Source organism: Colias philodice, chromosome 9 (assembly GCF_061535455.1).
Source record: "Colias philodice isolate Cphi_HAF_F1 chromosome 9, ilColPhil1 Martin Lab GWU primary, whole genome shotgun sequence".
Classification (NCBI taxonomy): domain Eukaryota; kingdom Metazoa; phylum Arthropoda; class Insecta; order Lepidoptera; family Pieridae; genus Colias; species Colias philodice.
Genome location: NC_143094.1, coordinates 7,418,851 through 7,437,020, shown reverse-complemented (window position 1 = coordinate 7,437,020; position 18,170 = coordinate 7,418,851). Strand labels below are relative to the sequence as shown.

Sequence of the window (18,170 nt, the reverse complement as noted above, 5' to 3'; positions counted from 1 at the left end):
CTTCTGTAAACAACGCTGCATGTGGTTTCAGCAGTTGGATTTATCCAAAGTCTACTATTTGCAATCGCTTCTCAGTAACAAATGCAACTCTTGGAATGTTTTGAATTTCACTGATTTTTTTATATGTGTCTGGGATTTTACTCATTTTTCGTCTTACAGTTCCGAAGTCAAAGCCATATATAGCTCCTGGATTGTTTCGTATCATGCATTCCGTCTGAAGTAATGAAAAAAATATTTTTTATTAGTAAACCTTAAAAATCCGAGATCACAATTCAACTAAGACAATAATGCCAATTTCGTGTCACATGTCTTTTGAAACTTCGATTTAATTGGAAATTCTTTTTGCATTTCAATAACCGTTTTGTTTGGCTAACTATTACACCATTTGTATACTATAGAAATGTTATTACTTAGATTAATTTGATAAGATACTAGCTGCGCCCGGCGTTTCACCCGCGTGGCTCCGCTTGTGTTGGTCTTAGCGTGATGATGGACTATCTAACATCGAAATAATTTTTCAAATCGGACCAGTAGTTCCTGAGATTAGGACGTTCAAACAAACAAACAAACAAACTCTTCAGCTTTATAATATGAATAGTACCTATAGAGTATAGACTATATACATTATAATTCAATTTCAATTAAAATAACATCACAAAATGGCACAAAATCGATCCTATTCTTAGTTGAATCGCGTAGTCACATAATTATGTATACTAATATTATAAAGAGGAAAGGTTTGTAATTATGTATGGTTTTCACGCATAAACTACTGGACCGATTTTAAAAATTCTTCCACCATTAGAAAGCTACATCTTCAGTGAGCAACATAGGCTATATTGCATTTTCAAAAAAATTAGAGATCCTTACCAAAAATGCAATAATGTAACCCAAGGTGTAAAAAATTCCTAAAAATTCTGTCATCGCGTGCGCTGCGGAATCTATTCCTTGAAGTACGAGGATGGTTCTTATGAAAAAAAGACGGAGTGCAACCCGTCTTTTTTTCATAAGAACCACCAACGTTGAGCATGTTCGATATTTTGGAATGGTATCCGTCTTTCGCTTTTTCGATCAGGTCACGTGTCCTGACGCGAGTTTTAGATTTTATACCCATTACAGAAAAAGTGCTCAACGCCGCTAAAGAAGTTTACATTTCAAAAAAACGTAAACATGTAGGTACCACGGGCAAAGCCGCGGCGGATCGCTAGTCGTTTATATTCTTGAATCATAATTACATATACTTATACCTAAAACCTATATTATATATATATATATATATATATATATTATATATATATATATATGGGTGATTATACAAAAATGGGGTAACTCGATGTCATCAGCCAATTTAAACAAAGTCTTATTATATTTTATTCAAATAACAATCTATTTTAAAACAATGAAGCGTCCTTTATTTGGTCACTCAATTTCACTTCTTTATTTAAAATACAAATGAATAAAAAAAATAAATTAATACCTCAAACGTCAGTACTTTGGCATGTCACAACTCCGAAAACCAACAATCAAGTGACTATCGTTTAAACATTATCATCGATTTAAGAAAACTTACTAATTCACTACAATCTTTGATGTACATAGTATTATATACTACAACTTTCATAACGCAATGTTTTCCATTTTATTTAAAAAATAAAATTAAACTTTGTCATCGTTTTCACTAGTCAGTCCGTTGTGTGTTTTTTAAATTCGAAATTCTCGCTAAATATCACCAAGTCGAGGTCAAATCCCTGTCTAAGTATTAATGTTGGTAATGAAGTTACTTATGCACCGCATATTTTGACGGCCGTCATAACTGTACCAGCGCTAGGGTTGTGTTTGTCCTCTAAAATCTTGCTGCGCCAGTCAACATTTCAGTCCTATGGTGAGTCGTTATTTTATTGTTAATCCGATTTTTATTTTCATTTATAAATGGTTAACTATGATTTGTAAAAATATAGTTTGTTGATATTAGAAATTAGGCAAAAAAACCTAATTTGTGATTATAACCTCATATTAAGTCCCTTTTCATCAATCCGCTGGCATCAGTCCTTTGTCAGATATGGCGTCAGAGGACTGACGCGGCCCCATAGTACTGATGATTCTATCATTTTTGAGAACTTTTATCTTGATTGCTATTGGTATAAGCATTTCTATATTATATTTCAGTTAAAAACATCATGCGCCACGCTAAAAGAAACTGAATTTGACTAGGGAAGAAACATTTAAAAAAGAGTAGCAAAGAAAAGAGCTATTGAAACAAACTACTAATAATTTTATTAAAAAGATCTTATTTTCTTTTAATTATTGATTTTGATGCTTTCAGGGCATAGCTTTTTATATTTATCAGATAAATACGTATACGTATAATACTGTGAAGTAAAATTACCTCAAAATAACATAAAAGTTAATTAATATACTTAATAACATTATAAAAATGTCAAGGGGCTCTTATGAAAACTCAGATGAGACTTTCATTCGAGCCTTTGGTTTTTAATTTTATAATAATTAGTACTTTTAACATAAATATTGGTAGATTTTTAGGGCTCCGAACCTCAAAAGGAAAAAACAGAACCCTTATAGGATCACTTTGTTGTCCGTTTGTCTGTTAAGACGTTTTTTTGGAACGCGTGGAGGTATCAATCTGAAATTTATATTGGATACTCAAGATTAAGAACCCTTGGGGCTGTAAAAAAATCAAACTTATAACGCAACGCAATCAAAAGATACCTACATCCGTTAATACTGCAAATTTCCACAAAATTCAATATTCGCAAGGGAATAAAAAAACACACAGGATGCTTGCCGTGTATACAGTCTACTATAGTTTACTTCTACTCGGTAAATAGCAACGTCTTATAACACAGATAAAGGAAAAATTGCTAAAAGTGTAAATTTTAAGTTACAAACATAATAAAAAATAGGTTTGTTAGGAGTCCAACTCGCACTTGGCCGTTTTTTTGTTTCTATTGTTTGTGAATTACTTAAAATATCAAGTAAAACTAATTCAAAGTAGTAAAAGTTAAGTAAGAGAGTAAGAATATTCACGTTGCGTTAAATGTCAGAAGGCTGTTTTGAAAATTGAGACATTGTTTTTCCCAGTATCACATATTATTAATTATCATTTTTAAACATGTTAAGTACGTAAAAGACATGTGCCATTATTAAAACTGAGAGATTTGTAGTAATTTTCATTGAATTTCTTTAAGAATATTACAAGTTATAGTTTTTTATCAGTACCATGTTAGCCTCGTCAGTCCCCTGGAGGCCAAATCCAGAAAATTTAAAATATCTCACAACCTATTTAAAAAAGTGGCTGGCCCGATTTGGAACAATATATTCATTAGATTAGCTATCATATACACCCTAATTTGTAACAATCTGATATAAAAAATATAGTAAACAAAATATCCTCAAAAGTTACCCCATTTTTGTATAATGACCCATATATATATATATATATTATATATATATATATATATATATATATATATATATATATATATATATATATATATATATATATATATATATATATATATATATATATATATATATATATATATATATATATATATATATATATATATATATATAATAGGCATACTTAATTTATATCCTTACCATTTTCATGTTTACATCAACGACACGCAGCACATTGGAATCAGAACCACCACATACAGCTAAATTAGTTTGCGGAACTAACTTCCCACAGTACAGTTTGCACTGATGGTTATCTGGCACTATTGTTTCTATAAGCTTACACGAACCGTAGTCCCAAATTTGAATAGTATCTTTATCTTGCCACGAGCACGTAAGTATCTTAAATTTATTAATTAAGTAATTAATTACCTAATATATCCAGGGTTTTTCAGTAACAGTGGATAATTCAGTAGTTACGTGCATATAAAAAATGATAAAATGACGTATGTTTAATGACATTTTAAGAGCCTTAGCCGTTTGAGATAGAATTTTCTAGAATCTAGGCGATGGAAGCTGACCACACATCCCTCCCGCACACGCAGCACTACATTATCCACCATAAATATAACGTAAACATTTAAAAAAATGTTTTGAGAAATTGGGAATAAAAATTAATACTCGCAATAATACCAGCGACAAACCAATAACCACAAAGCTGATTGGGTTTTTTTATATTTAGCGACCTTGATACTTTATGTGAAAACGATACACACTCAATGCAATAAGCAAGGTATTTTAATTTTTCAGACAGATCTTTTCATCGACGTACAAAATATACGTACCTATCAATTGCAATGAACTTTGTAATTACTGTACGTACTTGCTTCCCTGGTTTATCGAAGTCCAATCCTTCGCCACACATGTGTATGCCCATAAAATGTTTTGTTGCGTAAGGTTGCCTGTCATCCCAGCACATCACGGTATCGTCCCATCCGCCAGATATAAGTTCATGGTGAGATTTTGGATTAAAAACGCATGCAAATATTCTCGATGCATGTCCGTCGATTATATTTTTTCTCCCGCTGTGAAAATTTTTACTGCTTTTCAAATAACGATATTTTATGCGTAAGTATTCTTCGACGACGACGTTGAGTTTACAGGGTTTGATTACAAACTGATTATAAACCCAATGCCCAACACCTTAGACCGGGAGATACTGACAGAAAATTTCGAGTCATTTGTATCAGGATGGCGGTTCTACAGGGGTCTTAGTACGCAATGACAAAAAGAAAAACGATGGTGTGAACACTGGTACCGGGGGCTTAGTCGCGTGGGCGTTAGTCGAACTCGTCGGAAAAATAGCAAAGTCAAACGATTTGTAACACAAAAATTTTAGAATTTACCGATAGCCCATAAAAAAGAAGTAGGCGGTAGTGTCATGCCATACTTTTCCGGTGTGACTTACAGCGCGCCATACCGACGCGAATGTGTTGATTTAAAAAAAAACAATTCAACCATTTGTACCAGGCTAACTTTTGCACAGGTAACCATCGTCGTGCAGCCATTTACGAAAATCGCCATGCCATACTTTTCGGACGATTCCAAATGGTCGCCATACCGCCGAAAATCTGCAAATTTTTTTTTTCGCCGAACCATTTGTAACACCCTAAATTTTTTTTTCAACAACTCCTGAATGATTATAAATAGAAGTGTGATAATGCCATACCTGTGGGAGGTGGCGAATGTGTATAGGATTTTTTTTTTTTGTAAGATTTTATTCGTATTTTGAACGATTAGTAACAGTATGGAACTAATTTTTCCTGTAAGTTTGAGGTTCAACGAATATAAATACAAAATTTCAAAGATCTAGGCGGTGGAAATCTTCACTTATAACCAGATGTTTATTTTGTATAATATTGTACGGCTACTATTACTACTACTAATACTATTGTAAGACGCAATGTCTGGCAACGCAGATATATGACAGATGCTTGTCAAATGAAACGACCAACACAAACATAGCAATAATTGGAGTTCTATGTATTACAATAAGTCTGCCATTGTAGTGTGCCTAAGGGTGGAGACAGTGTTGCCATATCTACCACCTTTTAGGTAGATCTACCTACTTTGCCCTCAATCTGCCTGTCTATCAACTCAGGCCTAATATCTACCTATTTTTAACAAATTTCAACGCCTTTAAAAGGAAATGGTAGTGCGATTTTATCCATACACACGTATTCTCCTATTTTCTCTCTGAATATTAGAACTAGCTAAATAATGTTTAAACATATAAAAGATACAATTTACTGAAATGTATGTATGTTTTTTTTTTATATTTATAATTAGAATTACAAGCCTTCAAAAATTAGCAAAATTGTCTATTTAGACCGCCGTTACCAGACGACTAGTATACAATTTTCTGAATCATTACGAAAAAAAGAAAAACGTACAAACATAGAACAAGTTCTACTCACATCCATACTGTTTTTTTTTTGACGTGACAACGTCTTATAATTCGATAGAGCCAGCTGCACGCACGAAAAAACATGACTCATGCGGCGTTACCTCGCTCTGAGGCGTTCCATGTAAGGCTTGAAGTGCAAGCGAGAGCGCGGAACGAGCGACAAAGAAGCACAATCGGACGTTGTCACGTTCAACTATCGTCAGTAAACTGACTTTACAGACAACCAATTTTTTTTAATCGGTTTAGGATTGGAGGAGAAAACCGGGGAATACGAAATCTCGATTTTGCCTATTACCTAGCCTTTTTTTTATAGTGGGGAAATCTTCTTAGATACCCCCGGCTCCCGGGGATGGAGCCGTGGTTATGTCGAATTTCTACCGACTAAAACCCCACTCTGTTCCATCGCGCTGCGTTGGACGGAACTGTAATATTATTATATTATAATTAACGAATTACACATTGTGGATATATTTTCAGGCTGTACAACCAACGAAAAATTGATGAGGTAAATGAAGTGAGATTTCATCTCTTCATGAAATCGTACAGCATGTCCCACGCCGGGCAGGATTTTATGAAAAATGTGAAGAACTTTGACGCTTCTTTACTTCCACCGTGCAAAGCCGAGTTGCGTCAACAATTAATGAGAGTCTTGTACATAAGCACTATCTGGTGTAATGCTCACCTCAAATACCCTTCTTCTCTAAGCCCAGAGGATTGCGGGTGGAAACTAGTGGACCCAGACCACTATGATTTCCATTGGTTCGACGGCGACGCCATGCCAGGCACCATAAGCGAGATCGTTATGACTGCAGCAAACGATGAAGAAGAGAAAGATGAAGAGGAAAAAGATGAAGAAGAGAAAGATGAAGGCGAAGGTAAATATTTACTAAATTATTTTTTTGCCAACGATTTGCAATTGTCTATTGCGCTTGAGTGAATAAATTAAATCATTTGTAGATACTGATGCAGTAAGCAGCGACGAGGACGAAGAAAACGAGTTCGAACACGCCGGGGACTCCAGTTTTAATGACGTTGAAAGTCTAAGTGTAAATCTTTCGGAATAAACTGCGTTACAATTGATATTGCATATATTTTTTTTATTCACATCTATAGCGTTCACGATATTACAGGTGGTTTTGGCACTTTACTATAAGTACGGTGTAATTTTCCCAGAGCATACTTTCTTCAAGTTTCGAAAATTTGAAATGCTATACTGAAACAATTTGGTCCAATTATTTCATTAATTTTTCTTGAGCGCGACAATCTTCCGCCCCATGGTAACATTATGGGATAATAATTTTTAGGTAGAATTCCATCCAAACGAACCGAATACAATGCTGCCATACTGTAACAAATGATTTTATGTCTTGCACCTTGAAAGCCCCTTGAAAAATCAAGTTTTTTGAAGTATGTTGCCCCTTTTTCCCTCTATTAAAAGTATGGCAAATATAATAATGGTCACATTGCATCATATACTTTCCAAAAATCCAAATGCCATACTGGTACAAATCGCCAATTCTTTTCATTTTTTTTTTACGTCTTGGCTTAAGTCTTACAATCGTCCGCCCCATGTTTGCAATCTGCGATATTTTTTTTTAGGTAGAATTGTATACAAACAAACAGAATATAATGATCCCATACTGTAAAAAAAATATTTTACGTATTGTACAGTCGTATTTTTGAAACGTGACGAATAAATTAATTTCTCAAGTATGGCAGCACTTTTTCCCCCTACTAGAAGTATGGCAAATATAATAATGGTCACATTTTATCAAATACTCTCCAAAAATCCAAATGCAATACTGGCACAAAAAGTTTGGCGAAAAAAAAAATTTTTGCAGATTTTCGGCGGTATGGCGTCCATTTGGAATCGTCCGAAAAGTATGGCATAGCGATTTTCGTAAATGGCTGCACAACGATGGCTACCTGTGCAAAAGTTAGCCTGGTACAAATGGTTGAATTTTTTTTTTTAATCAACACATTCGCGTCGGTATGGCGGGCTGTAAGTCACACTGGAAAAGTATGGCATGACACTACCGCCTACTTCTTTTTTATGGGCTATCGGTAAATTCTAAAATTTTTGTGTTACAAATCGTTTGACTTTCGCTATTTTTCCGACGAGTTCGACTAACGCCCACGCGACTAAGCCCCCGGTACCAGTGTTCACACCATCGTTTTTCTTTTTGTCATTGCGTACTAAGACCCCTGTAGAACCGCCATCCTGATACAAATGACTCGAAATTTTCTGTCAGTATCTCCCGGTCTACCTAGCATAGTAGCGAGTTAAATCACGAACGTCGGGAATACGATGTTTGTTTTCTATTCACAATGTCTGTTTGTCTTTGTCTCCATCTTATAACTATTTCTATTTAATTGATTAAGAACGTAACACACACAGCCTGTTGGTAAAACATTTCAATTTTTAACCAAAATTTAACGCAAACTAGGTACCACGAAATGTTACAGCTGTGGTTACAGCCTACAGGTTAAAAGGCACACTTCGCTATGAACGATTGAGCGCGCGGTTCTTGAGCATTCGCTGGAACGTTACGATACATGGATTTTGGAAATTGAGCTTTTACTTGTATTATGTAATTCCTAAATCCATACTAATATTATAAATGCGAAAGTAACTCTGTCTGTCTGTTACTCAATCACGCCTAAACCACTGAACCAATTTTCATGAAATTTGGTATGGAGATATTTTGATACCCGAGAAAGGACATAGGCTACTTTTTATCCCGGGAAAATGACGCAATCCCGGAAATCCCACGGGAACGGGAACTATGCGGGTTTTTCTTTGACTGCGCGGGCGAAGCCGCGGGCGAAAATCTAGTAGTAAATATGTTACACTATATCTAGCTAGGTATGTGTTAATCTGGTAAATAAGTTATTACACATTACACGTTACACAGTAGAATAGATTACGACAAAAATTAGTACTTACACAAACAGTGCCATCTAGTGAGACTAGTACACCTTGGATTATGTACAGAATAATTCTTTTCTTTTCTAATAAAATAAAAACGGCTTCAAATTGTCCGAAATAAACTAAATTTAAATGGGACCCATGAAAATATATATATACCTATATGTGTATACTTGATACTTCGTAATGGGACCACATCCACATGTCAGGCACCAGCTTTCAAATAAAAAATTCTGAGGTAACAAACCCAAAACAAATACAGTGGAATAGAGAACTACTTACCTCATGGAGAAATCTAAATTTAACTAGAATTTGGTCGTTATGAATCCAGATTAAGAATATATTAAACCTACTTAGTGTTAAAAAATAAAATAAAATGTATTGAATTGCCTGGAGTAAAAAGTTCGTTCTTGCGTTTGAGCCTCTTCGTCATACATGTTTAATTTAGCATCATCACCGTATGTGACGAACTTAGTAAACCGTGGATGATAGCAAATACCCAAAGTTTGACGTTTTTCTCGTATGGTATAAATACATTGATCATATTTATATTTCCAACATTTTATGCATCCATTTACATCTGAAAATACATGATTTTTTAAATTGCAATAATATTATGTCATTCAGTAGCTAGTTAAGTTAAACGAATGTAGCAAAATACTAACAAGATGACAATAGCATGTTCGTGATGGGATGCGCCTTGCTAACGGGTCTATGTTTGATTGCTGTGACGGGGCCAGGATACGAACGACATTCGTCATCTACTAGTGTGTGCGTGCAATTTCCAGTATTGCAGTCAAACAACCTGATAATTCCATCTATAAAACCTGTCGCGATATCTTTTGTGTCTTCGGTATATTTGCAGCACATGATATCCTTATTTGTATCGCTACAAAAACAAATAAAATGAGATGGGTCTCCTTAATCACTGTTTAACAGTACCTACATGATAAAATTTTATCAAAGCTCTACAAATAAATATTTAAAAAATATGTAAACATTCGGCAAATAATAATAAATGGTAAAGGCTAGCCCTTTTTTATGAATAAATCGTTCACTGTTATAAATTTTATCAAAACGAAGCAAAAAAGGAAGCATTTCTGGTTTTGTACTTTTAAATTTTTATAATTTACTAGCTTTCACCCTGTGGCTATACTCGCGTAGACTACAGAACTTTGTACTTGCTTGTTGCCTTGTTTAATTCTGTTCAGTAGTTTAAATTTCGAGATTATAAGGGATACGCACATACAAATAGATAAAAATTACTAACCATTGTGTTGGGGCCTATAAAAATTACATATATGCATGTATAGTAATTTTTATAGGCCCCAATGTATATATGTTGGTATATTACTCATTAAATGTCCAGAAATGGACCGGTAACTTTAACACTAACCGTACTGTTAAAATTACCGTGTCTCGGTTTATAAAATTAGGTAAACACCCCCGAATTGGCTCGACCCATTCTCATGAAATTTGGTTACCTATCCTGCGAATCGGTCAAATATATGATAGAGTGGCAGAACATTTACCAGGTGCTAGTTATAAGTATAATAGGTATAGTCTAGGTACTCTGCAGTATATAGGTGCCTAGATATTTACTCACAATGTCATCGATTCCCTTTAAGAATGGACACCCCATTCATGACGTGATCACGTGAGGAGTTTTTTGAAATTTATCGACCCCCTTGGTGAGAATTGATACTGGGCCTCTTAACTTATAATCGAATTTTTTTAATGTATCTAAGTTTATACATTATAGTTGTTAAGTGTATGTTTTGGAATTATTTTAAAAATAAATAACGTGCTTATTAATTTTATTAACGACAAGCTAAGATAAGACTAATTCACGAGCAGAGGCGGTGAAAAGATTAGGTAGTGTGATAAGCCACCACCACCGACGTGACGGCCGCTGCCTCGCATGCCTCGCTCCTCACAATCGAAAATAAATTTGAAAAAGTATTAAAAATCTAAATTCTTAAAAAAATAAGATAAGTACATCACATACTTCTTGCCACTCGACCCCCTTCCCCTTTGAACGCTTCACGGCCTCATCATGCCCGTGTGGTCAGGAAGTAACGAAAGCAAGTACCTACCACAATAAACACTTGTCTAACAGTTTATAGAATTTTAACTAAAAAAAAAACCTTTAAGTACTTACACTTAGTAACTACTTACATGATAGAAAGCACGTTCACTTCTCCTTGATATATTTGATTTTGTTCAGTGTGGAATGAACGATGTTCAATATTGGGCGAGCTAGTATGCACAGTAACGATTTCCTTTTGGGGACTAACATTTTTCACGTAAGTATTAGTAACAGCAAAACTTTTTCTCGCTGCCTTAACACTACTGGGTGCTATTGGTCCTGCTTCCTGTTTGCGCTGAGGGTCCATATTTTCAATTCCATTCTATAAGAAAATTTCAATGAAAACGATTTATTCTCATGTTATTCAGGATTAAAATAAAATACCAAAATGCTAGAAAATTTATCTGACACTGTCGTTTTCTTAATATCATAATCGGCTATCTGCGTTCATAATAATTGTTCTCCCACGTCACGTAGATATTTGCTCTGTGGTAGGTGGTAGGTATTTAATGAGGTAGGCTTAGGTGGTAGGTATATCATAGTATATGAAAGAAATGATTCCACGTAAGTAACTAGTACCTATCTATCTAGGAAGATCTAGGTAATTCCACTGTTAATTATTAAATTAGTAACATCGTAAGTAACTATTTATTTTATATATTTGCATCATATAGAAATTTTTTATTAAAAAAGATAGGTAACTAATGGATTCTAATAATTATGTAGTATTTTAAAATTTGTTTTTAGTTAAGTAACTACTAACTTACAACTTACAAGGAGTTATGTTAGTATGCATTGCCCATAGTTACATTCATTTCGTAATTCGATACTAATTGCGAATTATATTTAGGTATGTAACTATTGCCACAGTATTGATAATCACTAATTTTAATTAATCATAATATTTATTCTTAAGAAACATAGGTACAATATAATATTTGATAAGCAGCTATGCTGTGAAACCACGTGAAACGATGTGACCGTTTCTAATGATTCTAAGCTATGTACATAGAGGATTATTGTATAGCTGAGAGCTTGCTGAGAGCTATGTAGCGGTAGAAAATGTGCTATGAAGATGCGCCGCTGCAAAGTAGCTGTCCAAAGATAAGCAGCTCGAGTTAGATATTTCGGTAGTAAGCTGCACTGCACATAGCTTCTCCACTCGTGGTAGCATGCATCAAGAGCACACTTCATTCCATGTAAAAAACTATATTATGTATCTTAGTTGAATGCATCAATATCAAATATGATTGCTTGATATTTAAAGCATTCACCGCAACTTAGCATACTGCATACTGCATAGCATATCTCTGGTGGATAAACACCCTAAGATCCATTGACCAATTTAGCTTAAATTTAACGAGAATGAAGTTATGTTATTACATTATTGATTATAAGTTCCATATAAGTTCAGAAATAAATATTAAAATATTTTCAAAATAAATTAGCCACTGTATTTACTTTAACATAATATGTAACTGACTCTGAAGCTCCCCCATTTTGTCAGGATTAAAATAAATCATTTGACGCTTAATAAATTTTATTCATTTAACATAGGTAGGTAAGTGTTCTGTGGTACTTGGTAGGTAAGTATTTTGACCTTATTTCTATAACAACAGGTTAAACTCTTTCATTTTCCATTAATTAGTCTTTAGATCTGTTCAGCCTTTCCAAAAATTACCTCGTACTGAACAAATGGTAGGTATACTCAGATATAAAATTTCCCTTCATATAAAAAAGGAACATTGGAACATTCAAAAGCCTTGTGGGCTTTTGAATTTAGGAAAATTAAAGGCATGGCAATTTATTATTTTTAAGTACTTTATTCAATCAATGCAGACACAAAAATAAAATTCAATAGAATCAATAAAACAGGCTTATAAACAGTATTAACTAGTCGTCAAAAAACAAAAGAATGGAGAAAATGAAAAAAAAAAGTAAATATCGGGATCCCATGGGTATGTTAATCTATACTAATATTATAAAGCTGAAGAGTTTGTTTGTTTGTTTGAACGCGCTAATCTCGGGAACTACTGGTCCGATTTGAAAAATTCTTTCGGTGTTAGATAGCCCATTTATCGAGGAAGGTTATAGGCTATTTAACATCACGCTACGGCCAACAGGAGTGGAGCTACGGGGTTGAAACCGCGCGGAGCAGCTAGTTTTATATATATGTATATTGTATAACCCAAATTGTAGGTTTATTTGTCACAAGCGAATAATGAATTAGAAAAGTGCATTACGGTGATTGGGTTTGGTGGGAATCCCGTGGAAATGGCGAACGTTACACAGAAGTAAACAATTGACAAATAAAATAATACCTAGGTACTAAAATAATGTACAATGTATTGAAACTCTATTACATTTCGACTACCTATCATGGGGATTCCCAAACTTTGTAACCAAGTTAGTTGGATAACATTTGAAATAATTGACCTATACCTGGGATGAATCCGAATGTATCTACTATAGTTGGTTGAATTTTAATGTTATTTAATTACTTGTACAGTTTTCCGTGGTAATTGTCTTGCTCTGATTTACTTATAGGTATTATGTACCACAATTATTAAAGTTTTTGATAATACTTCACCGAGGAGAATGTTCTTCCGTAGAGATGTTACAATAGTCATTGTGTATAGTTTTTAACTATTTTTCTATGAAAAACTTTAACCAAGACCTACTACGACCGTCGCGTCGGGCGTAAATACCCGCTATTTAATAAATTTTGTATTTCTATAATAGTAGAATTCCCCTAGGAGGCGAAAATAGTCATTCTTAAATCATGGACCAAATATAAATATATAGGATATAAATAGATTTACAATTCACATTTCACCTACTTAATAAAAATAACATTTCTTTTAAATATAGTTACGTTAGATTATGTAATATTTCGGATAAATATCAAACTGTCAACTGATCTTTTAGGGTTGATGCTCAGTTGGTAGTGGTTCACATTGTGGAATCTTACAAATCGCGTGCTCATATCGCATATAAAACACCTTCTATTCTAGATGGTTAATATTTTAATACCATCACTTTTACTTTTTTTCTATCACGCAGTATTTGTCATAATATATGTACCTTCAAATGTGGATCAACCCTGAACAAACTCAATTACTTACACAAATGTTTTCATTCATATATGATCCATTATGTACAAACATTTAAACAATCATGATCAGCTACTTAATCATCTGAATTAGCACCTTGTTTCTTTGATCCTATTGAAGAGTATGTGAGAAATAGTTATACAAGTAAATATGTAATGACTAAGCGCACACATGAACATGGGTATTTTTACATAATACCTAATGTATTATTGTTTTAAAATTTGCAAAATCTTTCATCCATTGCATGGTATTAAGGTATAACCTTAACCTAAACCTTTGAAGAAATTATTTGCATATTGCACATGAGGATCCAAAATTACATAATGAAAATATTGCAATTTTGTACATTATTCCACTTTACCACTTCTTGTACCAACAATTATTCTACTTTCAAGTGAATTGACTCAGTGAATATTACAAAATTAAAAGTATACAATGGTGTGTAATATTTAACAGACACGCACAAAATAACAATTTTATTGACATGCATAATATTTAACATTTACCAAATGATGGCCCATCTTATTATATAAGTTAATAAAACAAACAAAACCAAGCGAAAACTATACAATGAAAACAATTATTCAAATCATTCTTTATTAATTATTATAGTAACAAAATATAATATTATATAGCACATAATTCTTTTTTTATGTAATGAACAGGTACCCCTATACCTTTACATTATTGGAAGTGGTAATAATAATTAACAATAATTAACCCCATGACGAAAACACTGCATTCATAAGCTTAAAACGACAATAACATAACTGTTTATTGTTTAGGTATAAATGAACGGTACTGATGACACTAATTCTCTTCTTATTGTACATAATTATTGATGAATATGTTTATCAGGAGACTCATTTCTTTATATGAGACATAAAAGCAGTTATTGATTGTCTTGCAAGTAGGTAATATTACGCTATTGAGCTGCTAAATTTTAATATGTAGTTGTACATTAGTTGTATCAAGTTCATCAGATTTATTTAAACTACAATGCACAAAATACAAGTTATTGTTCTAAAACTGTACTATTATAGTCTCAGCAATTCTTATTTATATTTTAATCTTCTTTTAAATATTTATAATTCCTGCACTAGCCATGTATATCCATTATACATTAAAAGTAAATTATAAAATTGCTCAAATAAAATCTAGCATTTTTATCAGGGTAATACAAGAACTATTATAACTTTTTAAGAATTAATTTCCATAGATTGAAAATTCTAGACTAATTTTTGTTGTAAACAAACTTTTTCCACTCATGGTGTTCATAACTTGTAAATGTCATCCATACTGCTTATTTATATAAAATATTTCAAACATATTTCCAAGACATTTGTATCTCTTTCTGCTAAACCTCCTATGCCACTAAATATCTATTGCCATTATAAATGTTCTATTATAATTATTTATTTTAATCATATCTATACATTGTATCTGACCTTTATTTTATTTACAGTCTTGAATTTTGTACAAACAGCTTTCGTCTCTTAGACACACTAGAATTCACTGTCTCACTTATGCCAGATTTCTTACAACTACAGCTAGGTACCCATTCAATAAACAATTCCATAATATAGCATAGTCACAAAAATATTCTAGCCATTTATTTCGTCCAAAAAATATATACTTATCCTCAAATTTAAGCCACATGTCCTGAGGAAACATAGAATAAATATATAATAATCAACATTATTTATTTTGTTAAACAATGATAACAATCAATAGATTCTCTATCTTTTACTATACACAAGTATGAACGTTCAACATTCTGTTGGAAAACATATACCTAGTAATGTACAAAAGCATAGTACTCTTAATCTATCATAGGTACAGTTACATTTCTCTATGATGTTAATTTATCTCATCGTTAATAAATATGACAACACAAAACAAAACAAGCTTCAATCCTCATACACATCTTGTAAATAAATCAAAACATTAAAATATATTATATTCTTAAACAAAAAGATGAAGCAAACATTGAAGGACTTGTCTTAAAATTATAGTAGTACAATGTTAGAGAAATTAAAATGTATTTAGTTTCTTGATAAATTGAGTATAAGAGTAATAAATTAATAATAATTGATAAAAATTGATAACAGCAACAATCAAATAATGTCTCTTGATATAATACCTTTCTTGAAGATATATTTTGAAGAAATTCTTTCAGCACATACTGTTTCCATTAAATTTATCTAGTTGATAAACTTTACAAGCTTGTGCATTTTTGTTTAATATGGTAAAGACACATTGAATCATTTTTAATATTGAATCTGAAATTGCATAAGATAGTGACATAAAAAGTGTAATGTTGCTATAAGTTAGCACACCAATAATATTTGAAGGATGTGTTACATATAAATTACTATTTAAATGTGATCAAAAACTATTATTCTAAAAATGATTCAAGAAAAACAACAAAACAAGCAATTCATAATAAATTAAAATATATAACACCAGTAGCAAACCACTCTACACCAAAAACAACCCATATGTGTCATAGATAATTTCAAATTATATTATCTAATTTTTTGCTACAATCACAGAGATTATTGTGAGCTTATTAAATCACTGGATCAAACAGAGTGGCCTTGGGATTGGTGCCTTTGTCCCCACTGACTAGAAGGTCCCTGTGCAGAATTACCTTGCTGCATCCACGACAGAAAGTTGGGCGGAGCTGGAGGGGCAGACGATGCTGGTCCTGCAAAGGCACCTTGGTCAGAACCCCCTGAGGGGATATTATTAATGAGACCCCAACCTGCTGCTTGATTCAATGCTGCTGCCACCAATGCCTGATTAACTGGCAATCCCCCCATACCCAGAGGCATGCTTCCACCTTGTCCTTGTCCTCCGCCTCCAGCCACTGCAGTTTGTCCATGCTGACCTGATATACCTAATGCCTGCATATTCACCATATCCATGTTACGACTACTCCAAGAATTATTGTTTGAAGCATTGTGTGGATGGGTTTCTTCATAGTTTCTACTTGGTAAGTTTCGTTGATTTGAACTACTCTTATTTTGTTTAGGTGACGCATTAGAAACATTCACAGACACACCTTTTATAATATGATCTTGACCACATAAACTTTGTGCAACTTCCGGATCCAAAAATGTTATAAAACTGAATGCTCTAAACGGTTTTGGGATAAAAACATCTGTTACTTCCCCAAATTGTGTAAAGTAATCTCTTAGGTCATTTGCTGATAAATCTTCTGTGCACCTGCCTACAAATACCTTACAAGGCATTGATGTCACTGAACCTTCTTTAGAGTTAGGTATCCGCACATCACACCAACGACCATCAATCATGTGTCTCTGTGCCAACACTCTCATTTGTGATGTATATGAGGAAAACCGAATAAACGCGAATCCCTTCGACATGCCAGTTTTTGGATCTCGCTTTAATTGTGCCATTAACACTTCTCCGAATTTCTCAAAATACTCTCGCACAGTTTGCTCCGTGGCCTTCCATGGTAATCCTAAGACAATTAAGTCGGAGCATAAATTGTCATTTCGCTTATTTTTTATTAAAGAATTCTCAGAGGTTTCCCCTGATTTTCTCTTATTCTCCTTAGGAAAACTGCAGATGTATAAGTGGTTACCCCATCCTTCCGGAGGTGGATAAAGCCTTCCGTCTCTTAATCTAATACCCCTGAATGTTTTCGTATCAGGATGTCGATATTTCAAACCACAGCAACCGGGAAATTGCGCAGACACAGTTGTTAACATCAAAGTCCCATCTTCTTCAACTGGAAGTTCTATGGGTTCTTCATTTTCGTCTTCAGCTACAGGCAAGTACTCGAAGGACATTATTTCTTAATCATGAACAGAAATAAATAATATAAGATAAAAATAAACACGGATGGTACACTTATCACTAAAAAATCTGTACAATTTCTAATCCATACAAATATAAAATACGTCAGCTACGGGTTAGAAACCCATTGCAATTTGCTAGTTGAAAACATAGCAAGACGAACCCGTCTTGATCAAATTTTATAGGTTGAATTTTAAATCCCTATTGTTTTAAAGTACTAAATCATGTTAGTTGCAGTACGTTAATAGACAACTTTCTAAATTTGACGTCGACAAATAAAGTTGCCCTTACAATGGTAGGAATTACATAACCAAAATAAACTGAATC

At 33.3% G+C, this 18,170-nt stretch overlaps 3 protein-coding genes and 1 pseudogene across 4 annotated transcripts in view; 1 reads left to right on the top strand and 3 right to left on the bottom strand.

The window, feature by feature from the left end:
- PIG-P (phosphatidylinositol glycan anchor biosynthesis class P) overlaps positions 1 to 18,170 on the bottom strand; it is a 271,287-nt gene that overhangs the window by 84,945 nt on the left and 168,172 nt on the right. The gene's annotated exons all lie outside the window — the stretch shown is intronic.
- On the bottom strand, positions 24 to 11,387 carry LOC149485927 (periodic tryptophan protein 2 homolog). 2 transcript variants are annotated; one of them, XM_089698640.1, is made up of 7 exons: positions 11,312 to 11,387; positions 10,992 to 11,224; positions 9,479 to 9,702; positions 9,204 to 9,393; positions 4,301 to 4,502; positions 3,622 to 3,819; positions 24 to 214 (listed from the first exon to the last, which is right to left on the bottom strand). In XM_089698640.1, the coding sequence occupies exons 2-7, from the start codon at positions 11,207 to 11,209 to the stop codon at positions 41 to 43; spliced, it is 1,206 nt and encodes a 401-aa protein (XP_089554766.1). In that variant the 5' UTR covers positions 11,210 to 11,224; positions 11,312 to 11,387; the 3' UTR covers positions 24 to 40. The 2 variants fall into 2 exon arrangements, with proteins under 2 accessions (XP_089554766.1, XP_089554767.1); XM_089698641.1 differs by lacking the exon at positions 3,622 to 3,819.
- On the top strand, positions 6,406 to 6,948 carry LOC149485928 (uncharacterized). Its single transcript, XM_089698548.1, has 2 exons — positions 6,406 to 6,759; positions 6,842 to 6,948. The coding sequence occupies exons 1-2, from the start codon at positions 6,417 to 6,419 to the stop codon at positions 6,946 to 6,948; spliced, it is 450 nt and encodes a 149-aa protein (XP_089554674.1). The 5' UTR covers positions 6,406 to 6,416.
- On the bottom strand, positions 12,706 to 17,993 carry LOC149485926 (TAR DNA-binding protein 43 pseudogene; annotated as a pseudogene).

Coding starts and splice junctions, on each gene's coding strand:
- LOC149485928 (XM_089698548.1), top strand. CDS start 6,417: ATGAAATCGTACAGCATGTCCCACGCCGGGCAGGATTTTATGAAAAAT. Junction 6,760..6,841: donor AGAGAAAGATGAAGGCGAAG/GTAAATATTTAC, acceptor AATCATTTGTAG/ATACTGATGCAGTAAGCAGC.
- LOC149485927 (XM_089698640.1), bottom strand. CDS start 11,209: ATGGACCCTCAGCGCAAACAGGAAGCAGGACCAATAGCACCCAGTAGT. Junction 3,820..4,300: donor TCGATAAACCAGGGAAGCAA/GTACGTACAGTA, acceptor AATAAATTTAAG/ATACTTACGTGCTCGTGGCA. Junction 215..3,621: donor TTGATGTAAACATGAAAATG/GTAAGGATATAA, acceptor TCATTACTTCAG/ACGGAATGCATGATACGAAA.